The sequence below is a fragment of the Balaenoptera musculus genome, chromosome 12 (assembly GCF_009873245.2).
Source record: "Balaenoptera musculus isolate JJ_BM4_2016_0621 chromosome 12, mBalMus1.pri.v3, whole genome shotgun sequence".
In the NCBI taxonomy this organism is placed as follows: domain Eukaryota; kingdom Metazoa; phylum Chordata; class Mammalia; order Artiodactyla; family Balaenopteridae; genus Balaenoptera; species Balaenoptera musculus.
This window is the reverse complement of record NC_045796.1, coordinates 80027454-80054181: the sequence shown is the minus strand read 5'-3', so window position 1 is coordinate 80054181 and position 26728 is coordinate 80027454. Positions and strand designations below refer to the sequence as shown.

Below are 26728 nucleotides of genomic sequence, written 5' to 3'. Positions count from 1 at the left end.
TTGTAAGCAGTGCCGCTGCAGTGGCATCTCACTAATGTGGACACCATCAACTTAAACTCACCACGGTCTAGGTATGCAGTTCTACATTTTACTCTGAAAAACATTTAATAACTATAAAAATGTGTTAAATGAATTAATAAACTAGAAAAATGCACCTAAAGTGAAGACTTGACTTTACTTTTCATGAAAAATGTTTCCAGTCACCAATTTGACAGTGGCATTGGCATCAGTCACGAGTGGATTCATTAGAAGTGATTTCTACTTTTCAGTATGTTATAATTCTATGGAGAAGCATGAAAAAAAGAGCAAGATGCAGGGGAGGAGATAAAGCAGTCTCCTGATGATAGGGATAGAGTAGGGTTATTAGTTAGTTTAGACATCCCACTAGGGGATTAAAGACAGAAAGGGAATTTTAAGAGAGTTTGGGAAACTGTTGTAGGCTAATGACCGCTCAAGAAAAGAATCCAGTAACCTAGCAACAATCTACACTACCTTGAAGGAAGACCAGGTTCATTCAAGCTCCTGACACACTCAAGCCACAAACCCTGATAGTTAAAACACAAGACAGTCGATATGGGGTCTGAATCTTGTTGCATGAATCAGGGAGTTAATGGTCCTTGAAGAGTAGCATCTCTGCATGTAGACAAGACAGGAATATAGGTGAAAAGGGAAAGGGGACATTACACCGAAACCTGAGATGAATTACCACATTTTAGTATATGTCACCACCCTTTTGCTAATATACATATGATTTAACTAGCACCATGACAGTCCTGGTTAGACAATATAGGGTCAAAGGAGGAACTAATGATGTAAGCCTTGACAGCTCCCCTACTTTTCCTTGGATTATAAAAATGTAGCCCTTTGTTCTTGGGGCTGTGCTCCCTTGCCAGCCTGCTTGTACCTCTCACAGCATCCATTGCTAATAAACTCACTCTTTGCCTGTCACTTTGCCTCACCCTGAATTCTTTCTGTGACAATAGAACCTGAGCTTTCTGTGACAATAGAACCTGAGCTTAAGTAAGTCCTGACACCAGGTGAGCGGTTTCAATTAAAGGACAGTGGGTTTGAGTCCCTTCCTAAGTCAGGAATCGTGGGTTCAAGTCCCAATCTGAGATGCAAGTGGGTTCAAGGCCCAATCTGAGTTTTGGCTGGCTTTAATCCCACCCAAGAAGCAGTGCGGTTTCACTGAAAGGAGCCTAAACATTAATTCAAATTGTGATTTAGAGACCCAAAAAATTATTCCAAGTTGTAAATTTTAAAATTTGTTGTTTTGTATGGAAAAAGTTCTGTTGGCAAATAATAAATGCTCTGACCCTTATCTGTGGAAGAGTTCTCTTTTCCAGTGAGTTTGTTCTTCCACTTGGACTACAGAAACAGCAGTGGCATATTATTTTTCTGGCATACGACAGGCACTGGCTTTAAGGTCAGAAAGGCATGGTACACCTTACTAGGTCATCCTTGGGTGAGTTTACTTAACCCATCTAAGCCTCTGCTTATTCCTCATCTAACTTTTTAGGGCTAGTGTGATTATTAAATCAAATGTGAAGTTCCTGGCGTATAGTAGGTAGCACAGGAAAGACGAATGAGCGATATAGACATTATTATCTTCTGCCATTTCATTGTCATTTATTTGTTTTTCTAACTTCGTATTATGAAAAAGTTTTAAACATACACCAAAGTGAACAAACTAGTATAATGAAGCACTCTTCACCTCCTCATACACTTTTTTTGGGGAGGAAAGGCTGGAGCATGTTAAAGAAAATTCCAGACTTCCTTTCACCCAGCAAGAAGGAGCTTATGATGACAGTGTTTTCAGGGCAGGTTACCATCTGGTCCCTGGGTGACAGATGGTTCTGCAACTAATATTGGCCTAACATATCCAACGAGAAAATGCATAAAGTGATGCAGGGGTAAGGTATAGGGTGGCCAAAAAGTTCGTTCGGGTTTTGCCATAGGAGCTGATGAAAAACCCGAACAAACTTTTTGGCCCACCCCATACCATGAAAGGTAGAAACCAGAATGTTCACCGTCACCTGATGTCTCCTTGGCACAGACTCACTCTTGGTCACTATGCTGAAGGTTCTGCCAAAGCCAGTCTCTGGATTTAACATGCATTACTTTAGAAAAAAATTAAAATGGTAATCCACTTTTTGTTAAAAAAAAAAAAAAAAGCCTTTATATTTACCAATTGGAACTACAAAGTAATTTTCCAAAAGCATTTATCAAGTGCTTCACAGAGTCTGTCCTCTAGGAATCTGTAATTTAAAATTGTTCTTAAAAAGAAAAACATGGACAGTAGAAGTTTTGTTAAAAATAGTCAAACAAGATAGAAAATGATGGAGATGAACTTACCTAGGGTGGAAGGAGAGAAGGGGAGTAGGCATATAGTCAGGAGAAGATTAGAAAATAAGTGACCTAAATATTCCATGCCCAGACCCCCTGGGGGGTGAAGACCTTGCTGACAGACCATAATTCCATGTCTAAAGAACCCCAGGAGCTTTGATCAATCTAGCTTCCCTTATGTGGAAAGTTTCCATGCCCACAACAAGCTGGGGATAAAGACAGGGGAGAGGAGAGAGGGAGATTTGGGATGGGAGGGGGGAGGGTAAAGAGGTGTGTAAATTAGTCTGGGAAGAAGGTACAATCAAGTCAACAGAAATAACCTTGATAAAAAGGGAAACTTCTCTCTGAGTGAAGGGGAAGGGGAGAAAGGGGAGGCGAAGATTGGAGATTCGGGGGATGGAGAGAAGTTGGGAAGACCTCAATCGCCTAAGTAAGAGAGATCAAAGTATCTGTGAGGGATAAAGGGAGCAAGGGGAGGGGAGTGAGTTTTTCGGGAAGACGTCTGTATCTAACACCTAAAGACCTGTTCAGGTGTTCCCTTCCAAAAAACGTCAAAAACAAATAAAAAGCCTTCCCCCACCCCTACTATTCCCTCATATCCAGCCCTGGCAATTCTCTCTATCCACAAACAAGAGGAAAGCTGGCCCGAGCACTTCTGGGCACCAGCAATCTGATACCAACACTCACCATTCCTTTGAAACTGCACCTTTCAAATGCTAACTCAACAAATGGCTGTTCTCGGTTTCCATCCTCTGACTTTGCAGCAGCACTGAGAACTCTAAATGTCTTCTTCCTGAAAGTCTCTCCTCCCTGGAACCCACGACACATCGTGGTTCTGGTCTGTCTTCCTTTCTCTTTCATCATGTCTTCTCTTCCTTTTTGACCAGTTCTTTTCTCTCTCCTCCTCTTAACCATAGTTGTTCTCTAAGGGTCTGTTTTTGGACTTGACTTTTTCCTTTTATTCTCTATCCCTTGGCTTCAACTACTGTCTCTTCAGAAGAGTGTCCTGTGCGTTTCTCTATATCTTTGTTGTAGCCGCTAGCCACATGTGGCTATTTTAATTAATTATTATTAAATAAAGTTTAAAATTCAGTTCCTCAGCCACAGTAGCCATATCTTAAATGCTCACAAGCCACATGTGGCTAGTGGCTGCACAGATATAAAACATTTTCTTCTTCATAGAAAGTTCTTCTGGACACCGCAGGTCTGGATCTTACCTCTCCCTTGAGCGTCTGACCTGTCAGTATTCTAACTGACATCTCCCCCGGAATCACAAATCTATTATGCCCCCAATCTTACTCCATTTAACACACATTCCTCATAACAGTTACCTGTACAAACTCCAATTTCATTTAAAAACAGCTCCATGTAATAAGCGAACATGCCCAAATAACTGAGAAATATTTACATAGATAAGTTGGATATTTAGATGTGGTTTGTTTTACTAAAAGTAAACGAGACCATTTTCACTAAAAAAAAATACAGGCTATAGTCATTTATGGGAGAACTCTGCATCTTTCACATACTACCCCTGTATAGTATTTCCCCATGTCCAGAGTTTCATAAAATAATGAAAAGATTTATTTTGTGGGACATTTTCCCTATTAATTTTTTTTACATTTCTCAATAAAATCAAGCTTCTCCCCTACAATGCCAATGAGTACCTTATTCTCACTGCAGAGAAGCCAATTTTCTGATTCTATTAGGAGCACTAAAAATATTCTGCCTAACAATGAAAATCAGACACCAAAACTCTTTGCCAAAATACTGACAATCCTACTGGATACATGAGATTCTGAGGCATCATATTCAACAAAGAATCAGATCTGGTCTTGATTTTAATCAGAAAGTAACCTATCTCTTTGCTGCTTCCTAAACTTAGCAAAGACCTACCATTCTCAGCATGCTGAGCATTTTGGTGGTATGAGGTTTCACTGGGCAGCCTCGCTCAGAGTGACCTCAGCCCAAGATTCTAAAGATGGAGCATATTAAGTGCAGGTGAGTCATCAATTTAAAAAGTCATGCAGAGTAACTAAAAGCCTCATTCTTCAGAAGCACAGAGATTCCATGGGAGGCCTTACCGTGTGACAAATGGAACTCACTAAGGAAAAGAAAACCCATCCCTAAGGAAAAGAGTGATAAATGGAACTCCTGTAGGATAAACCTATCGTGCTTGGTTGCTCTAGGTAATTCCATCTGAACAGATTATTACCATTCCCAGTGGAGTTATGACATCTCTCGTTAAAGATGACAGAAAAGTAAAATCTTAGTGTGGTAGTAGGAACATCACCGTAAACATTTGGGGCCATTACTGTTAAATCAATAACATTGTGTATACTATGAACTTACACTTTCTCTATATAGTTCAAAGTCTTTTTCAGACATTAAAAAATGGATTTTATGACTGTCTCATAGGGTGTACAAATATTAGGACCTTCTGAGATCAATCATCCGTTACCAGTAGACAAACAATGATGTGTCCAGCCCTTTTCTAGGTACAATGAGGCACACGAAAGAAGCAGAAGACACAACCCCTTCTCTCAAGTTGTTTCAGGCAGCAAATATAAGTAAGTACATAAAACACTTGGGGGATGTGTATGTATGGGAACTATGGTTTATATTTATACCAAAATAATGTAGGATTTCAGGACAGGAGAAAGACAAGTGTCAGGGAGCAAGTAATTAATTAGAAGATACTTCACAGAGGAGGTAAGCCTTTGGTGGTCCCTAAAAGAAATTTGTGAGAGGTTGAGAGAGGGGTGAATAGGCGGAGCACAGAGGATTTTAAGAGCAGTGAAAATACTCTGTTAAGATGCTAATAATGGTATATACATGTCATAATACATTTTCCAAACCCACAGAGTATACAACACCGAAAATGAACCCCAAGGTAAACTACAGGCCTTGGGTGATTATGATGTGTCCATGTAGGTGCATCAGTTGTAACAAATGTCCCACTCTGGTGGGGGACGCTGATAATAACAGGAGACCATGCATGTGGGCAGAGGGCAGAGGGGAAAATCACTGTACCTTCCGCTCAGTTTTACTGTGATCCCAAAACTGCTATAAACAATAGCCTTTAATAAAAAAGGAAAAAAAGAAATGTTGACTAGTACGTGAAGGGACTATAGGATAGAATAAGGACAAATACATGCCCTGAATTTTCCTAAAGATCCCCAGTTTCTGTCCTGTAAGTAGTCTTAAGGTGGAAGAAACATATAAAGAAGCTTAAGGGAAAAAAACACTGGGATGGTGATAGTATTTGAGATTGTACGTGTGAGTGTCTAGGTCAGGGCTGGGAAAGAATTTGAGACTGCCTGATTGGATAGGCAGGGTCAAGTTAAGGAAAACAAAAAAAGAGATTTAATGACTACGGGGGTGGGGTGGGGTGGGGGGGGTGGGGTGAGGTGGGGGGTGGGGGGGAAGCCTGTTAATAAATAGTTTTTACGCACCAGTCTGATCAATTTAGATTTCAATCTGACAGGGTCTAGAGACCTCTTGTAAATTCCTAAGCACCAGCATGACATGATCAGAGAAGCATTTTAGAACAAATAGTCTGGTAGCAATTATCTACTGAGCTTCTGCTCCCCAGCCCTCATACTTACTAAATGATACAGACTTGCTCTCCACTCCAAATCCTACCATCATCCTAGGAGGTGTCAACATTCACGACTTTAGCCAATATCTTCACTTTACCATTCCTTGACCTCATTAATTCTAATTGCCTTCACTTCCACTCCCAGGACCGCACCCGAGACCGTGCATTAGTTAAAACCACACCATGCAGAAAACCTAAGTGCAAAAAGCCCAGCTTCAGGTCTCTGCAGCCCTCTCCGGCCCACGCTCCCATGGATGTTGCTTCCTTGCTGGGCGCTGTCTCACCGACACACTCTACTTTCTTTCATTTCTGTCCTTTCACTGCACCCACTGGGACAACTTCAACCCCAGATCCAGAGCTATAAAATATATCTCCCCTGTACACTCAGGCTTCTAGACAGACTGCTGCCACTGCACACACACGGTCTCTCTGCTGGCTGAGTCCTCAACTCTACTCATTAATGTTCCTATTTGTCCACAGTCTCCTTCCTCTGACATTCCCCTCGGTAGCGATACGGCACATACATCTTTATCCTTAAGACCACTGCTTGGTCCCGTCTCCTTATTTTCAGCAGAATATCACTTTGTCTTTTCCTTGCTGAGAAAGCCGAGGCTTTGGGGAGATCTCCCTCAATTGCCCACCTTCCTCTACAAATGGTATATTTATCCCCACCCATTCTTTCTCCTTCTCTCTGTCACAGAAGATGAAGGCTCTCCCTCCTTTTCAAGGGCAAAACCAAGGTCAGCCCCCAGACTGTGAGAGGAACCACTGAACAAAACCGCCCGCCCTGGTCAGGCAAGATAGGAACCACTTGCATCAGTTCTCTTACAACAGGAGGTCCTGGTAAGGAACGCGGAACTAACAAGCTACCACCAACTGGAAGAATTAGGGAAAGGTCAAAAGGAGAGAGGAGACACCAGTCCACATGTCCTACCAACCTTCCAGAATCCTCGCTGGAATCCATCTTGGCTGAGTGATGTGTGGGCCACCAGGAAGGGCCCTGAGTCAGAATGATTGGCCACAGAAAACCCAGAAACTCACCCAATTACCATAAAACCCGAGACTGCGAGCCACATGGCAGAGCAGTTCTTCTGGGTTCCCTTACCCTGCTGCTCTCCGCTCAGGCTCCCCTTTCCAGTAAAGTCTCTTGCTTTGTCAACACATGTGTCTCCTCGGACAATTCATTTCCGGGTGTTAGATGAGAGCCCACGCTCGGGTTCTGGAAGGGGTCTCCCTTCCTGCAACAAAACCATACCTTTGATTCCCTCCCCGTGCCTCCTTCAAGACATTGATTCATCAAAAGTCCTTTCTCTTTCCCATATCTGTGACCCTGCTCATTTTTGGTTCTATAACCCTTTAACACAAAAACACGTAAAGTCTCTTTAATCATTAAAAACACTCCCTTCACCTGAGTTGCCTTCTAGCTACCATCCTATTTTTCTCCTCCTTCATTATCTAAAGTTTTCCAAATAACATCTACATAGGCTGAGTGTAGTAATCACAACAGCCCCAGAAAGCAGAAAATACACAGACAGGGAGTAAACTAAGGCTCCGAGTCAACACTAATAAGGTCAACTACCAAAACATCTGGGTTCTACAACACTTCCCTGCAGGACCTGGCATTCAAGTTATGCTGTTTTAGCCTTTTACTTTTTAATACTCCCATGTTTCACTTAAAGCCCCAAAATAGAGAAAAGCAGCATGGTGATTTCAAAGCAGGAAGTCATCAAATGTACTAAGGGCATACTCTGTGCCAGACAAATGATTTACTGCTATGCTAAGCAAAAGGGAAATTTAGCTTCTTCGGCTGTGTCCAAAAAAAAAAAAAAAAAAAAAATCTGATTAACTCTTCCAGACAAAAAAAGATTTTCTAAATTCCTGGATTTTCACTAGAACATGTTACTCTAGTTCTTTAACTTCCCTTCACTTCTCCACCCACTGACAGTAGGCTTACACTCACTGAAACTGCCCTGGCAAATGTTCCCAATGACCTCCAGACCCACAAACCCAACAAACACTCTTCAGTCATATCCAACTGAAACTCTCTGCTGGTTGGACTGAAGCAACCTCTCTGTCCTTCTTGACAGCCTTGACTCCCTTGGCTTCTGCGTCCTCCACCTCTTCACACCTGCTGACGGTTGTTTTTCGGATGTCTTATTTGTGGTCTCCAAATGGAGGTGCAGTTTTCCCTCCACTAAATACTTCTCCACAGAAGGCAGACTATTCACTGATGAACACGACCCACACTTTTCCACCCACTCAGTGTTTGATTCTGCTCAGGGGGGTCCCTACGCTCCTCTCTGCCTGTCCAAGACCTACCAATCCTTCAAGGTCCAAGGTTCTTCAGTGAAACGTTCCTCCACTCATCGCCTGAGATTTTCACAATCTTTCCCACCTTTGTACTCCCATAGTTTGCATTGCAGTTACCCTACAAAATATTCATTCCTGTACATTCTCATCTGTCCTACAGGTTGGGAGCTCTTTCTTCATGACTGCTGTAATAGCCGGTGCCTAAAACCACGCTTGACACATAGTTGGAGCTCATCAGATCTTAGCTATGAGTATTATTATCACTCACCTTTACATTTTTCAGACCTCCAGTTTCTTAAATATCGGAAAATCAATCAATTTTGAATTAATTAATTAATTAGTGCCTTAAGAAGGAATAGACTCTCTTGGTGAGAAAAAAGAGTGGACAGAGGACTCACCTATAGTAGGTAGTAGTGAGGTTAAAAAAGAAAAAAAGAAGAAACTAGTGAACAATATTAAAGAAAATGGCTAGGAGCCCCAAAAGGAGAGAATAGAGGAAACTTCTAACAATCCACAGGCATATTGAAACCGAGCAGAGCCTTGTGGGGCTCCTAGGCATGGAGGCCTTTTTTGTTCCCCATTTCTTGTAGGCAAGACTCCAGCCTCCATGACCTTCCCTGAGCTCCAAAGGGCAGATTCAAGCAGTTGCTAATCAAGGGAGGAGCAGCCAAGAAACCTCCCGAGGCAAGACTAAATGGACCAGAGAAGCTCATCAAGATTAGGAGACCGGGGGCTTCCCTGGTGGTGCAGTGGTTAAGAATCCGCCTACCAATGCCGGGGACACGGGTTCGAGCTCTGGTCCGGGAAGATCCCACATGCTGCGGAGCAACTAAGCCCGTGTGCCACAACTACTGAGCCTGCGCTCTAGAGCCCATGAGCCACAACTACTGAAGCCCGTGCACCTAGAGACCGTGTTCCGCAACAAGAGAAGCCACCGCAGTGAGAAGCCCGTGCACTGCAACGAAGAGTAGGCCCTGCTCGCTGCAACTAAAGAAAGCCAGCATGCAGCAAGACCTAAGGCAGCCATAAATAAATAAATAAAAGATTAGGAGGCCGACCACCTGAGACCCTGCACACACCCTAATCTTGCCAGCAACTCCATCCTTGGAAAGTACTGTTGTAAAACTCCTTATCAAATCCTCTTGGGTTGGGACACAACCCCTCATAGGTTTTGGAGAAAGGAGACTGCTGTGTTCCCCCTTTGCCTGGCAAAGTAATAAAACTATCCTTTTCTACATCACCCAGAACTCTGTCTCCGAGATTCGATTCGGCACTGGTGTACAGAGAAGCTGAGCTTTCAGTAACAATATTATCTGTTTCGTAAATTATCTTTGAAATACAACAACTCCTTCTGCCAGTCACCCAGATGAAGGAAGATGTCTCACTGTGTAGTGACTCTGCCTCTGAGTTAGCCTGGCGAACACCAAAGCCCAGTGGAATGGTAGCGCATCGTGTAGTTACATTATCTTGTTTTCTCTGAGCCTCCTTAAGCACAGGTAGAAGAGAACTAACTATAAGGACAAAGGAAAAAATGATGAAAGCCAATTTGAGGTTGGTTTTTCTAATATGTATTTGAGTGGCTATATCAAGGGAATTTACTATATAAAAGAGCTAGATATTCTTTTCATCAAGAAAAAGAATCAATTAGTATCCTGTTTTTGAATTATTCTACAAGAATATCCTTCTGCCAAGTATTTTGTATTATGGCTTTTTGATGTAAGTACCATTTCCTTTGAACTTTTGTCGTTTTTAGTTCAGCCAAATTGACTGGCTTCTTGAAAGCACTATTTTTGGACAAATACAAGGGGAAATTAATCATGATGCCCAAGTGATGGTCTGGGTGTACTATTTCATTATTTTCAGTTTAGTCTAAGACATATGTAAGCAGTTTTTCACCCAGAGAGTAAAAATGTTCCAATTTATTAGAAAGTACTTGTTACTGGAAGCAGTCAAGGGCAGAAGTGTAATCATGGAAACCATCCCAGCTGCTTCTATGCAGGCAACGCCGGCCAGTAATTGTGCTGAAATGACGAGCTTGCATCTGCTAAGGTGTGGCTTGAAAAGTCTGGAAGATGTCCCTCTCCAAGACCAAGGGAATGACATGACCAGTTCCAGACAAGACTCCTTAAAATGCAAAAATCCCTGGGAGGAGCAACTCCATTTCTAATGCATGTCTTGAAGGTGAACTTCAAGAGTTCACTGGACACCTCACTGGCAAAAACAAAACAAAACAAAACAAAACAAACAAAAAACCAGCCAATTTGCAAATTTTGCAAAAAGCCAATGCTAACAATAAAGGTCAAAGGTCATTCTGTCTACAATGTTGGTTCAACAGATTCCCATAGATCACACAACAGATTCCAAAGACGGCAGAGTACTGGTACCAGAAAACACAGAGAATTGTCTATAATGTCCAAAACCCTGGCTATGGAGATGAAGAGAATGAGTGAGATCAAAAAGGAGCCTAAGAAAAAGAAAACTGGCATGAAGGGCCTGAGTGAAACGCCATCTCCTAGTTTCCCCCCAGGTCACTTCCAGGGTACATCTCCTACAGGCAGACTTGATCTCAGTCTCATCTCCCCAATATTATAAGCCTTTTTCTCTGTGTGTCGCCCTCCTGATTTTGACCAGTGGTTCCAGCCCCCCACAAGGCTGACCCTCACAGATCAGTGAATATGAAGCCCCAGGGTTGCGCGGTGCCCAGCCCGAGGCCATGTGACACTCCTCCCCGCCTCCCCAGTTTTCTCAAGATCCAGATCACACCAAAATGCAAGGCCCAGGTCATGGTCCACTTCCTTGATGTGAAAGAAACCTTCCTCACTTTCTCTTACCTAAAAAATTCTCGTCATTTCACAAAATGGCTTTGGCCCTGGAGTTCACAGAGCGAGTCTACTTCAAAGAAATCCTGAAGACGAAGAGTAAATATAAAGGTCCTAGAGCCCAACCCTGCACATCCCCCGAGTGGAAGTGTTATAAAGGAAGGGACACTGAACTGAGAGACAGAGAATCTGGATCTGGAGCAAACGTTAACTAAATTGCTGTGCGACCTTGGGCAAGTCACATAACTTGTCTGAGTGTCAGTTTCACACTTGAAATATAAAGGAGGTGGATAGACGACTCAAAGCTGCTTGTCAGCCCTGATACTTTATAGAACCTCGGAACAGCACATGCAGAAGAAGGGTATTTGAGTCATAACACAGCTGCTCCATAAAGGGAGGGTGATAGGTGGCCTTTGAGGTCTGGGAGACAACTCACTAAATGCTCATGAATGTCAAGCTGAAGAGCATATAGGCCTGAGCCGAGGGTACCTAAACCCTCTGTCTCTCTTCTCAGTGCCAGATCTTTAAATAGACTTTTTTTTTCTTGTCTCTATTGTGGCAAACCTGGCCCATAGCTGTCACATTTTCACCAGCCCACTCACATTTGCTAATGCCGACTTCCTCCCACTCTTAGCTTCAACACACACACACCCTCCTGTGACGATGAAATGTAAATATGGGAAATATAAATATTCCTCTAAATATAGGAACACTCTCATTTTTAACAAATCTAGTATTGCAAAATCTGCATTTACAAGTACAGATACTTACATATGTATGTGTGTGCATATAAATATATGGGGGGACGGATTATTTGCCTTGCAAATGAATTCACCATGAAATTCCTTATAATATCAGGTCCTTCATTTCTCCACTGCCTCCCCTACAAATATCTTACACTCTTTCCTTATGTATTGCTGCTCAGGAATACATCTATTTTGGAAGGTAAGGTATCCTGTATTCACAAAGATTAAGGGAGAGCAAAATGCATTTCTTTGGTGCCTTCTACTTAATTTCTTTAATGTCCCAGGTGTATGGGCTTGTATTTTGCATGCCTAGGCTCTGGAACCATATCTGGAAACACCATGAACATAAAAGCCATGTGAATCTTAAATACGGTCCGCAATCTACCATGACATAACATCCTTCTACAGAAATTAGAGTCTAGAAGAGCCACAGGCTTCACACAAGCCACGATGCCTGGAGGAAATAAGCTGATGACATTGCTTTGTGAAGATTTCTTAGGTCACTGTTGTACCTTCCACTCAGGTCAATAGCTGTAGGCTGGGAGCAGCTTAAAAAATTGGACTAATATACTCTGCCTCCTTAAACAATAAATGTTAATGGAACAATAACCACATTTCTGGCAGTGGTGAAGCTATTTTTAGTAACGGTGGTGCTCTGGAAATTTTCATCTTTTGCTGTGAAATGCAAAGGTGATTTTTCTCAGCCCATAAATGGTAAGCTCAATCGCACTTGTTTGTTTTTAATTTGAGTTTTTCATGTTCTCTATTTCTCTTTACCCCAGGGGTTTCCTTATCTGTAGGCACTCACAGATCAGAACAGGAACAGATCAGATCACCCTAGTTTAGGGTAGGTTGCAAGTAATATGTCTGATGCTAACAGCACCAAACAAAGGCTTCATCTCATTCAATTTTTAGTATTCCCCTAGAGGCTTATGCAAGTTAAGAACCTAACAAAAGCAAAAAGGAAAACAGCAACCTCACTCTTAAATCATCCTCTCCTCAAAAAAAAAAAAAAAAAGTTATTGTTTCCCCACTTGGAGAAATATAATTGTCCAAGGCTCAGAAACTCAGAAGAATCCCAGCTCCCTCTTGGATCCTTAAACACATTCTCTTAGTGGGGGACCTGGCAGCCACAGAAGGTTGGTGAGGATGGACAGTGGAAAGTGCCCTGGACCAAGAGCCAGGAGGCCTAAGACGAGATCTGGACAACCCATTAACCCTTCTGGGCCTGTCTCCTCATTATAAATTATAGATAATGATACCCACATTATTATTGAGATCGAATGAGATAATAGACTTGAAAATGCTTTGTGAAAGTAACAAGTTTTCACAATACAATGCTCTGCTGATTTGAGTGCATCTCAACTCCTATGACATTGTAGAAAATTAAAGCTGAAAGTCACAAAGAAGAGAGAAAAGAGTAAGACTGGTTTAAACGAAGTTTCCTTCTCTTTCTCTCTGTCTCTCTGTCTTTCCCTCTACCTCTTTATCTCCCTTTTACTCTACCTTCTGGAAAAAAGCAAAAGTAGCAATTGATCTTAACTCTGCCTTCTAATAATCATGACTTTTTCACAGTTTGCAACCACAGTCAAGGGCTAAATTAGATATTCTCATTGATTACCTACTACTAAGTGTTAAATTATTATCAAAATTATGTCATGAAGAAATTTTCTGCTCCTAGAGAAGCTCGATGTTAGAATCAGCATCTATTCATTTATTCGTTCATTCAACAAAAACGTATTCAGTGCAAACTTGTGCCAGGCACTAGGGATGCAGGAATGAATAAGGAAAATAGTCCTTTTCGCCATGAAGTTCACAATCCAGTGAGGTAGACAGGTTCATAATCTCTTATTTTATACCTTCAGACTAGAGACACAATAATTGAAAAAAATGGACTCTACCTGCAGCTCCCCTTCCATTATACTCAGCAGCTGGATGAGGTCTTCTTTGGATAACTCCAGGGATTTCTTATTCTTTCGTTCACTTTCTCCAGATGGTTTTAGGTGTCGTTTGACAGTTCCTGAGGCCATGACATCTTCCTCCTTTCTATTTGATTTGTTCTTCTTTTTTGTATCTTCCGAGAGAGTTTTATCATCAGCATTGCTGATGATGGAGGACTTGGGGCAGGAGACATGCCCGTTGGATGAACTTTCACCACCCTGGTTTCGGGATCTCATTCCCACCTACAACACATGAAAAAAGATAAGATGTTTTTACCACCACTGAAATTATTTTTGTCTAACTACTTAGAAACTGATAGCAGCTTTACAACATCACCAAGAAAGAAAAACCAAAAGATCAGTCCCAAGTTAGTTTCCTTATAGCTTTAATGAACGTGTCGTTAAAAACTTCAGGAAAATACTTTGACCATCTTCAGGAAAAAATGAAAATGTGATTCTAACCTCACAAACATCTCAAGCCAAGTAATCAAGGTCAACATCAGCAAGGCTAAGTCACATTGATAGCACTGCTGATTCTATCAAGTATCTTTGATAGAATGTGATAAGAATGGCGCTTTACCTTTGTGATCTTCCTTCTCTAAAACATGACCCAAGTCTAATAATGAGAAAAGCATCAAGCTGATCCCAACTGAGAGACACTCTACAGAATGCCTGACCAGTAATTTTTAAAACTATCAAGGTCATCAGAAACAAGGAAAATTTGAATAACTGTCACAGCCAAGAGAAGGCTAAGAACACATGAGAACTAAACATAATGTGGCATCCTGGATGGGATCCTGAAACAGAAAAAAGACATTAGGGAAAAATTGAGGAACTATGAATAAAACATGGACTTTAGTCAATAATAATGTGTCAATATTGGTTTATTAATTATAACAAATGTATGATACTAACATAAGGTGTTAATTATAGAGGAAACTGGGGGTGGGGTGTATGGGAACCCCCAGTATTATCTTTGCAATAATTCTGTGAATCTAAAGCTTTTGTAAAATAAAAAGGTTACTTTTTTTTAAATGATTCTAAATTGTCTATCAGAAAATGCAAACCTCAAACCCTGCCAGGAACAAGTTGGAAGTCACAATGTGCAGAAAAATCCACATAGAGTTAGGGTTGGCGGGGCTTGAAGTGGAGAGAGAAAAAGGGAAAAGCCAAGGGAAGGGGGGGTAGTTTTTAGTGATATGGTATTCTATTTTTCCATAGCCTCTTTTTCAAAAGCAGATGGTTTTTTTTTTAATGTCAGTCATTTACAGTAATAAGAACAAGAGTACAAAGAATTGGGAGAAAACATATCAATTTCAAAATCAAAATTTTAAAAAATATTTTGAGGTAAAGTAAAGAAAAAAGACAAAACAGTGGTTAATCTGTCCCATGGGGAGCACATTTGAGTCATTCCATTTTGAACACTTTGCAGAGTCTGTGTCAATCTCTGAGCAAAAGAACTTGACTAACAGGTATGATACAAACACACTGAGCTCAAAGGCTAAGCCTCCAAGTTCAGGGAAGATAGCTCTAATATCCTGGGGGCGGTACCACAAAATTTGCCTAAACCCTTAAATAGAGTAGCTTAGTGCATGGGCTTATTTAAAACTCACAGTATAAATAGTCCTTCCCTTGAACAGCTAAGCAGCAAGATTTTCGTTACTCATTCCAGAGAAAATACAGAGACTTGTTTTCTGAAAGTATATTTCCTTTATGAACCCAACCATAGTTAAGAAACCAAAAAAAAAGGAAAGCTTTTCAAAACACTAGGTTTATAATAGAAAAATAAATACAGTGTGATGTTTCCTTTTAGATAGTGAACATTCAATTCTTCTAACAAATCTTGAAATCTACATTCATGCTCCTTTTTTGAACTGAACCCTTACAACCAGATGGACCCTTTTGTGTGTGTGTGAACTTTCTATAGCACCCTAATTTTGAACACTATAAACTGAAAATGTGGTCCTTAATACTAGCGTCGTGTTTTCTGGTTGACTCAGTGATTAGTTCCTGAAATTTTAGAGCATTTTTGTGCTTTGCTGGTGAACAAAGAATAACTGTTTCTTTGTAATGGAAGCCAGAGCACTTTAGAGCAGACCTACTGTATTTTCTCACAGCTTGTTTGTGGCAGAGTGGGCTGACTTAAATCCCAAGCCAAAAAAAAAAAGACAAGACGAATAGAAGGTTTTGAATGTCAGCACAACACACCATCCCGGATAGGCCTCTTTGGCATATTGATTACTTTAAGCTCATTATTTTTAAGAAACAGCAGACACATGTGAAGCTATGAAACCTGGGTAGAAATTACCCTTTTTTAAGACATATTTACATTTATAAGGGAAATCTCTGTAAGGGTGTCTCCCTCTCTGTACCAGGAAGAGAAGGATGACTCTAAAATCTCTAGAAACTCTTATCAATGCAGAAGGCAATGACTTAAATCTGCATTTACTACGCTTTCCTTGTTTACTGTGGTTTCCTCATAACCTCTCATAAGTGGCTCCCCAACTCCCGACATCTTTCGTTTTGTCTTTAGCTGAAGCTGGTATTTAAGGTGATGGCTTGGGCCATTTCAGATAGTTACGTGGTTTTCCTGGGTCTCTCCCATGTATACTGGAGGTATATATGTTAATAAACTTCTGTTTGTTTTCTCCTACTAATCTGTACTTTTATGACAGGGTTATATCAGCCAAGAACCTTAGAAGGGTAAAGGGAAAATTATTTTTCCTCCCCCCACAGTTTCAAATTTAACTCTTGACCTGTTACACATCATAACTAAGACACATGGGCTTCCCAAATTGAATTGTGACTCCCTATGATTCCATGCCACATGTGAATTTCTTTGATCTGAAATAATTTTCTCACTTAGATCTTAAGGCTCTTTGGGATGGTACATCAAATATTGATTTAACAACTTCAATTTAGATCATGCATTAATGGAAGTTCCAGGCAATATTTCCCAAGGCACAGGAAGTAAGATGGTAATGTTTTAAAGTTAATCATACGCAACATTTGTATTTGACTCTAGCATGTGCTTGTGTCTTTTTTCCCTGGATTTCCTGTATCTTTTATAGGATCTACAGCATTAGGATATTTGTAAAATAGGACAAATGCATATCTATCTATATATTGTGTGCATTTAGTTATATTTGCAAACACACAGAAAGTGACATTTACTTAGTACCAACTCTATATTTAGTTGTATCTAAAAATTTCAGTCTAATATTGAAACGAAGCAAATCCTGTGGGGCCCTCCCAGGTGCAAAAGTCCATCCATGTTCCCCATTTCTTGTTTGTAGAAAAAGGTGTTAGTCTCCTAGGCCTTCCCTGAGTTACAAAAAGCAGACTCAAGCAGTTACCAATTAGGAAAGTGAGGGATTGAAGAAGCAAAGGAAAAGCAGTCAAGCAAGAAAAGTAATAATAGCTTAAACAATAGTTCAGCAATAAAGCAGAGTCTCAGTTCCTCCTCAAGGGATATACATAACATATCTTTGAGTTGTTCTGCAGAAACGAAGACCCACCCCCCCCCCACCCACAGGTGGAGGATGGTGACTACATGCTGACCACAAGCAGGTAGATCCCAAACTGGTTGGAACTAGAAGGTTGATGTTGAAGATTCCTGAAACATCATCCCATTACCTCACCACCAACCAACTGGAGGAAAGTCATGCACCCTACAATCCTCACCCCAAATGTTGCCTTAAGAAAACCTTCCTTGAAAGCCACAGGGAGTTTGGGTTCTTTGAGCATAAGCCACCCATTCTCCTAGTTGAGCCCTGCAATAAACGCTGCACTTTCCTTCATCACAACCCAGTGTCAGTAGATTGGCTTTGCTGTGCCACAGGCGAGTGGACTCAAGTTCAGTTCAGTAATGATATTAATATTTTTAAATAAAATTTTTGTAGTATTACTAGCTTTCACAGAATTATATTAATTAATGAAGATTAATTATAGATTTAATTAATTATTGGCAGGATTAATTACTTTTACAGAAAAAACACATATTTTAGAATTATCTAATTGTTTTGTATCACCAATCAGGTCAAAAGCTTGAGTTTCCTATTCTCTTCAACATGAATTCACTTTAGCTGATGGAAAATCTCATGTGCTGGACCTGTGATGTTAATTCTGTCTTAGCAAGTATTTTTTCTCTGTGACTCTGAAATTTCACATTAATTGCTTTTGCTTTGACACGTGCACAAAAATTTTAGTCCTTTCCTAGTGATCCAAATAGGGTCTTCTATCTTTACCTCCATAACAAAGTCAGCCGTCAGCACCTCTTCTATCTCAGGATTGCAAAAGTACTCAGAGATAGCAAACTAGTCAAGAAATGTTTTAGAAAAGAATTGGACAACATGTAAGAAGGAGAAAAACATAATTTCTCAATAGTATAACCAAGCCTGCCCTCAATAATATCCACTTTAAACCACTTTATTCTACTTAGTAGGAGATAGAGTCCAGACAAGAACAGACTTTCATGTATCACATTTAGTGACATTCATACTCTTCCGTATTCTAATAGCTCTCACTGTTTCTTAAGTGCTACACAATGTGCTAAGCATTTTACATACAACATCTCAATTAAATTAATTTTCACATCAACCCTAGTGGGTGCTATTATTCTCAGTTTTACAGATGAGGCCACTGAGGTTCAAAGAGATTAAATATCTTTTTCTGGATCACACAGCTACTCCTAGGGAATAGAAGAGCTAGGATTTGAACCCAGGTGTGACCCTAAATACTTACTCTCTATATGGCTTTTTTCTAAGTTCTTAAACACATGCAAATTGGAAGGGAAGGGGCCACCTTGGAAAGCAGATGACCCAGAAAGTTGTACAAATGTTTTCTAAATTCATGTTTTTTCACTTCATACTACAGAGTTGGAGAAATTCATTCATCTGTCTTCTTCCATAGGCACTCTTGCAAAACTCACACAGCAACTGAAATTAGGTTGCTAAGCAAAAATACTCTTCCCAAAATAATTAACCTGCTGCAGACCTTGTAAAATGATGACTCATTTAAAAAGCTTTCTGAGAAGCAACAGGGCTAATTATTAAGGATACAGGTTATGAAAACAGGATGTAGTCTGAACAGGGACCATTACAGACTTAATGTGTTAAAAGTCCCAGAGTTGAACAATAGTAAATAAACATTTAGTCAGAGTTGGCCAAATTCTGTCCATTGTGCTCACAGGAGTAGCAGGCAGATAACAGAAAGGCATCTGGCACTCTGTAGGCTTCTTAATAGTTAGTTGGGGGTTGGGGCAGAATACATGACCCCAAATATGCCACTTTGGCATGAGGATTGTTTTGAGCTAAAGGCAATCAAAACCCAGCAGACTCAGGTAAAGCTCTTTTCCTCCCCATCAACTGCCTAAATTTACATTGGAAAGAGGGCCTATACCAGGAAGAGAGATAACGTTTTACCTAAGAAACGTGATCTGTAATAGGGCAACATTTGTTTTTCAAACATTTCCTCTGCCTTCCTGTGAATGGCCTTCCTCCCCCTTGTATCCCCAGACCCATACCCCTTTCCTTAGCTCAAGGTTTTATATAAGCTTCAGTTACCTGGCTGCCATTCAGGTCTCAGATTTTCATGGGACTCCTGTATGTATAAAATTAAATTTGTTTTTCTCCTATTAATCTGTCTTATATCAATTTCATTATTAAACCGGCCAAAGAAGGTTGGGACATGTAAATAACAAACTTTCTGAACGAAGCCAAGAATGCCTTTGCTTCGTCCCAATGCATACCCTTTGAAGAAAGTGCTCCTCAAGAAAATGGTGTAAATAAATTGAAGATTCACAATAGATTTAGGGCTGTTATTTTTTTTTTTTGAATCAATGTTATTTGGGGCACAGATTCTTCTATTTAATAAGTAAATCATCCTAACATAGTTCATGAAATACACTTACTTTTCCTTGCATAGTAATTAGTCAGCCACACTTTGCATGGAATTTTCTGACTGCGGTGTGAAGAAAAGAAAGACCAAATTTTATTCCAAGCCTCCCTCTTTTAGGTCTATGGTCATCTCTCTTCTTCCTTTTCCTCCCCACATATTGGGCAATAAACAGTGTACTGTCAGATGAACAATATCCTAGGAATCAGAAAATACTTATAACAGTTTTGAGTAATTTATACTGAACTAACAAGTATTTCTAGAGCCTTTGAACAAGTAAAAAGGACAAAGAAAAAAGTCCTCAGCAATTAAACACCCGTTCCAGCTTCCATCCTCATTAGCTCCTGCAAATCTTGACCTTGAATTTTCCCTAGCAGTCTCACCCTTGCTCTCGCCTCCTTTCAGATTTGTCTTTCCATGTTATGATTCAATGTTGGTCACAATACTCTCCATCCCTACCACCAACAAAAACTTCTTTTCTGCATAAATTAGGTTTTGGCATCTTTCCTATGCTTCTCAAGTATCCATCCACCTCCTGTTTGTTCCTGGTTTTAATTTATTTATATTCTTTTTCAAGAACCTACCCAATGCACAGGTTGAGATACCACAATAATTTTACTTATATAATTTCCATTTTTTAATTACTTTATAGAATTATAACTATATTGCATAGCAAAAAGGAGAGCACAAAATTACAGAAAGCCTACTTTTTCCAGTGTGGCCTGGCAAAAAGCCTGCTGCAAGTGGGGCTTCCAGAACATGAGCATGGAACTGTCCTGATTCTTTCTTTTATACATAAATGACAATACCACAGCACCCAAAACTAGAGGCAAAAGAAAACATCTGTTCTAGCGTTATGTGAATTTTAAGATGCAAAAGACCCATCAAATCAACTAGTATATTTCCTATCAGTGCCAGATTATTCCCTCTGCTTATCTTATTTACTTGGTTAAGTCTAGTTATAAATATCCCAACTCATGAAATGTTCAAACGTTTCTCAGGAGATTATCATTCATTCTAACAGCATATACTGTTAATAAATGTTCCTAGGTTTGTCCTTAAATTTTCTTTACAATTTTCTTTCATTTTCGTAATCCTATTTATGCAGCAAGCCATGTTAAATGATTTTTCACTTCTCATTATCTACACTCATAAAATCCTCAAAATAACTAAGGTTTTTGTTTATGTGAAACCTTTTCATTCTACTAGGACAAATCTATCCAGACCAACTGAAAATTCTTCTAAATGATTTCACAAAATGTTAGAATTCAAGAAAGGGGATTCTCCTGGAGTCACTGCAGTGATGTTGTAAACAAAAGTTTAAGGAAAATATTATAACTGTGGCAAAATAGAAAAATATTATTCTACTCTAGCCTAAAACCATGGTGAAATATTTTACGAAGTTCTGCTTAATATTTTTCAAGGAAGATAACAGCAGACCTGGAAAAGGTTTCCAGAAAAAAATACAAAAACAAAAAATAACAAGAGAATAGATCAGGGAACTGCCATGACATAAGAAAAAAAATTTTAATTGTATATTGAGTCTGAACGAATGTACAATTGGAGGGTTTTAAAACTTTGAATATAAAATAGGGTGGCCTCTCTTTTTGTTTTATCTGACAAAGAAAACATCTCTGGAAAATTACCAGACTCCTGGTTAGCCAGAACTAGAATTCCTTCCTGTATTTCATCACTTCTGAAAAGGCCCAGCCCCACAATTGACAAGAATCAGTCGTTTCCTTTCACTCACAAAAGAGCCTTATCTATAGCTACAGAGAAAAATATCTTAGGCTTTCTCTCAGCAGTCTATATGTGATGAATTATTCTTAAATATTATTATACTTCTATTCACAATAATAGTAGCTGACCTTCACTGAGGAGTTTATGCTCTGAGCATTGGGTTAAGTATCTGACATAGATAGTATCATCTCATGAAATCCTGATAACAATGCATAAAGCAGGTGCTATAATTACTTCTTTTAAAAAGATAAGGAAAGTGAGGCTTAGAGAGATTTAGACATTTGTCCAAAAGGGCACGGCCAGTACCTGGGAAAGGCTGAACCAGAACACAGGCTTGTTTGGATTCTCCAGGTGCAAGGAGGAAGCTGAATGGCAGTTTTTATCTCTATATCAGGACCACAGCAACACAAATGAACTCGCAGCCATCCTTTCCTGGGGCTGAAATAAGTTTACTCACAGGGTATGGCATTCAGTAAATAGTCTCAAGCAACAAGAGTTAACGTAGAATCCCACTATTGCAGCAGATTTTTTTTCTCTAATTTCTGCTTGTGTAATACCTTGTTCTTCTAAGACCACGTTCTCTTCCCCTGCTCCCCTGACACTGGCTTTTTACTTCTCAGTGCTTGAGGTTCTCAAAGGAGCTGAAGAGTAACTTTGCCCTTGCGGTGTTTTGACTTCTGAGGCATTGAATTAGAAAAGTCACTAAGACTCAAGAAATACAATAATTGCTATACGACTGGATATGGATGAACTGATTCTTTTAATTAGGCAAATTAAGAAATAATATCAGGTCAAAAGCTTTGCACAGTAGCTGATTATTCTAGTAAGCCAACTGTGCAAAATTTCCTGTTAGAAAAAAATGTTTGTCTTTCTGCAGAAAATATTCTCAAATAATTGAACTGCATTTTTCAAGAAATGCGAGGCAAATCACAACGGCTGGATGTTAACAAGATGGGTCAGCCTCCCTGCGGAGAAAGACATGCAGTGGTTTGGGTGATATCACAGTTTCATGCTGACAAGGGAGAAGATGGAATACTGCACAGATCACCCCATCCGTGTGCTGACGATGACTTCATGAGTTCTAATTGCCTACACTTCTGTCACCTGTATTCAGGTGTCCTTTGAATGCCTTTTATTTTAAATTTCTCAACCACTTCTTTTTTTTTTAACATCTTTATTGGAGTATAATTGCTTTATAATGTTGTGTTAGTTTCTGCTGTATAACAAAATGAATCAGCTATAGGTATACATACATCCCCATATCCCCTCCCTCTTGCATCTCCCTCCCACCCTCCCTATCTCACCCCTCTAGGTGGTCACAAAGCACAGAGCTGATCTCCCTGTGCTATGCGGCTGCTTCCCACTAGCTATCTATTTTACATTTGGTAGTGTATATATGTCCATGCCACTCTCTCACTTCGTCCCAGCTTACCCTTCCCTCTCCCCGTGTCCTCAAGTCCATGCTCTATGTCTGCGTCTTTATTCCTGTCCTGCCCCTAGGTTCATCAGAACCTTTTTTTTTTTTTTTTTTTATATTCCATATATATGTGTTAGCATACAGTATTTATTTTTCTCTTTCTGACTACTTCACTCTGCATGACAGACTCTAGGTCTATCCAGCTCACTACAAATAGTTCAATTTTGTTTCTTTTTATTGCTGAGTAATATTCCATTGTATATATGTGCCACATCTTCTTTATCCATTCATCCGTCGATGGACACTTAGGTTGCTTCCATGGTCTGGCTATTGTAAATAGTGCTGCAATGAACAGCAACCTAAAATCAGTTGTAATGTAGGAAGTCATGGGGTGTGTCTGTTTTGAACTCCTCCTGACTTTGGTCTTTTCTGAGCATCCCTTGTCTTGGGATAGATCAGAGTATAGGGAGCCTAAACTGAAAACAAACACAGTTACTTTATAAACCAAGCCAGGAGAAAAGTAAAAATTTTTCCTATTGAAACACATTCTATGAATGCTACTGAAGCCATATGATTGTTAAAGGTGTTTGATGTTTAAAGACTCTCTTCACTTTGATGCTGTGTGAAGAGGCTGTGAATTCTATGGCCATTAGCCAAACTTCATAAACCTAGTTGCTATTTGAATGCGAAGGCTGGAAAGGACAGTCAAGAGGAGAATTTTGTGATTAGCTAATTAAGGTGCATTAGGAATTGACTCTATCTAAAATGCCATGCTATTCCAGTGCAGAAGTTTCAGGCTCATTTTGTGGAAAGGAAGTATGTAAGAAAATGAGTCACCACCTTTTGGAATAATTTTTTCAAACACATAATGACCCCTAACCCCCTCCCTTCTCCACCCTCCAGCCACCCTACCTCAGCGTACCACCCAACTCCACGGTGGACCTAAAGGTGTCCCAAGACCTCATGTAGCAACATCCTCAGCATTTGTTTTTCTAACATGCTGAATCCTCCCGGAGATGTTTGCCATTAACCCCAAGGAATCAAGAGATCCACGTCCCCACCGTTAACCCCACACTTACTTATTCTGTAATCCTGGACAAGTTCCTGAAGCTCTCCAACCTGTACTTTTTTCATCTTTAAACTGAGGATAATAATGTCTGTTCCACCCACCATGTGTATGTGAAATCATAACGCCTGTTCTACTCCCTGTATGTGTGTGAAAGTATCTACTAGCAGTGGTAAGGCAGGAAGCATTAATCTGCGGCAGATTAACCGCCAGGGTCATCAAACATCTCTCAGCACCTCCACGTAGGTACCACCAGTGACAAAGACACTTTACTTTCAGCTGTGATCATCTAGCACAGAGATTAGCAAACTTCTTCTGTAAAGGGGTAAATATTAAATATTCTGGGCTTTGCAGGCCGTGTGGTCTCTGCTCCATTTACTCAACTCTGCTATTGCAGCATGAAAGCAGCCACAGACAATTCATAAACGGGTGGGTGTGGTCAGATTTGGCCCCTAGTCCTTAGTTTGCCAGCCCTGAATTAGACTGCGTGACAAATATGATTGATGGATGCATTTAACCTGGGAGAAAGGGAACTGGTTTCTGCCACTCCCCACCCCCTCCCCCAGTGTACAGTAATCAGGAAAATGCCTGACAATAAGAGAGAAGAAAAAAATTAGGGGAAAAAATAATGCAGTAACTGTGCCATCTGCCTACCCATCCTCTTCTTCTCTTGCAGGTAAGTTGAGGAAGGACAACTTTACCTGGCTCTTTCCTTTCCTTCACAAAGTCTGAGGCATCTAAAGTGGAAGAGCTTGACAGGCTAAAATTTGAGAGTAGGATAACCCCTGGCACTAGTCATGCCCGGGATATGCAGACAGACAGTAGAGGCTTAGCAGCACGTGTCTGTACAACGTGGGTGATGGAGACACGCCCACTCAGTATGTGGAGGAGATAGAGAAGTGGCCATGGGCCAGGCAAGGGTGGAAGGGAGCCGAGAAGGACAGTCGGCGTGCTCATGGCAGAGTCACAGGGCAGAGGGCTTCACAGCAGACCACCCAAACGGGATGAGACGGAAGGCGCAGCTACTCTCAGGGAATCTGCAGCATCTGAGGGTCATGGAGAGACACTGAACAGCCCAGAAACAGCCTCAGCCACTACTTTCACCAGGAGCCAGGCTGGGAGAATACAGGTAACCCGCTTCGTAGGAGTGTGACCTGTGCAGTTGCACCAGCCCTGCACTCAGCTTAATGTTCTGCTATTGCTGTCTTAAAATTCTTAATTTTTTTAAACTAGAGTCCCCCAAGTTCCCATTATGCACTGGGCCCCTGAATTATGTGGCCAGTCCCGACAGCCTCAGGACACTCCCTCTGAACCAGGTGTGGATGCTAGCAGACTACACCACGCCCTCACAACCCCCCAGAGGAAGCAGTGTCTGCGTGGTACCAAATACAGGGGAGGAGAGCTCAGCAGGAGGGAAAGGAATGACCAAAATGGAATTCTGATTTGTTCTAGGATTGAACTATGCATATTGAATTTAACCAAAAAAAAAAAAAAAAAAAAAAACCCACCAGATAAAATTGAATTTACCAGGAAATAGCCAGGTTAAGGTCTCCGCTTCAGGTGGGGATTGGAGGCACGGAGAATGGGAGAGGTAACCAAAGAGTAACGAAAGCTGAGTTCAGTCATAAAGAAAGTATTAGAATTACGTCCTTGAGTTTTATGGGGCGTCTTAACCGTGAAATATAACACTGGTTACAGCTTTGTAAACCTTAAAGTACTACAGGACTTTCAGGCAATATATGTAAAGGAGTCTTCCTTTAAATCACATCGCTATTGCTCTCGCCCTGGCTTTGAAAAAGAAAAGCAAGGAATGAGACTCACGCACGGGGCCGCCGGAAGCCAGAGCTGGGGGCCTTCCAACAGTGAAGTGACTGCAGGGCACCTGGGAGAAGAGGCTGATGCAGAGAGGGGGTGACACAGGGAGCTCTGCCCCGAGGCCGCCACTGGGTGGACTTTCTCTGCCTCACCCCCCCACCTCCCTCTCTAGGCACCTCTCTTGTTTTCCCAGCTGGGTTCCTCACTAGGCCTTTCATTGAAATTATAAAAATGAGATCCCGGTGATCTCATTCTGCTCCACAGTGGGCCTTCCCAGCCCAGACTTGCATGAGGTGTTCCCCAAACCCGAACCTGACCCATCTACTAAACTCTAAGCCTTCTGGGTTCTAAGGATGGGGTTAAGAAATCACCTGGCTAGATTTAAGTCACATCATAGCATCACTACCCTTACTCTGTATTCCTCAGTCTTAACCCCAGCAAATCTTTGATTGAAATGAAAAGGGAAGTAGTCATTTTAAAGAGGCTCGATTGAAGGTAGGGTGAGGACAGTTTTTCTTTAAATCATACCACTGGGCGATTCTCCTGTGTAAAAGAAGTCATGGCAGGGGGAGGGTAAGAAGCACTCCAGGAACATAATTTTTTCTTCTCTTCTCTCTCGACACATGCAATTCCCAGATCCTCTTTTCTCTACTACCAAGTGCCAGCGTCCTCTCTGGTGTCACATACTTTCTTTGGAGAGCCAAGCTGGACCCAGAGTTCACACAGCAGACAGGTCTTGGCTCCTAAAACCCGGTGCTGAGGGTGCGGGATCAGGAAGCCCAGGGTTACACCAACGGCCAGGGCTCCGGGAACACACTGCAGAAAGAGCAGCTCCCTCTGCAAGCCTAGGGCAGTGGATCTCACACTTCAGAATCACCTGGAGAGTAGGTTAACACGCAGATTGCTGGTCCCCATGTCCAGGGTTTCTAATTCTGTGGGTCTAGGATGGAGCCTGAGAGTTTGCATTTCTAACAAGTTCCCAGGTGACGCTACTGCTGGTGGTCCCAGGACCACACACGGAGAACCAACGCTCTAG

At 41.0% G+C, this 26728-nt stretch overlaps 1 protein-coding gene across 2 annotated transcripts in view; it reads right to left on the bottom strand.

Annotated features, from left to right (window-relative positions):
* FILIP1 (filamin A interacting protein 1) overlaps nt 1–26728 on the bottom strand; it is a 195297-nt gene that overhangs the window by 95025 nt on the left and 73544 nt on the right. Inside the window, exons 2-3 of one of the 2 annotated variants that reach the window (XM_036871532.1) lie at nt 19671–19720; nt 13721–14002 (exon numbers count right to left, since the gene is read on the bottom strand). In XM_036871532.1, the coding sequence (XP_036727427.1) occupies nt 13721–14002; nt 19671–19682 (294 nt within the window). In that variant the 5' untranslated portion in view covers nt 19683–19720. The remainder of the gene's footprint in view (nt 1–13720; nt 14003–19670; nt 19721–26728) is intronic. The other variant, XM_036871531.1, reaches the window with a different exon arrangement.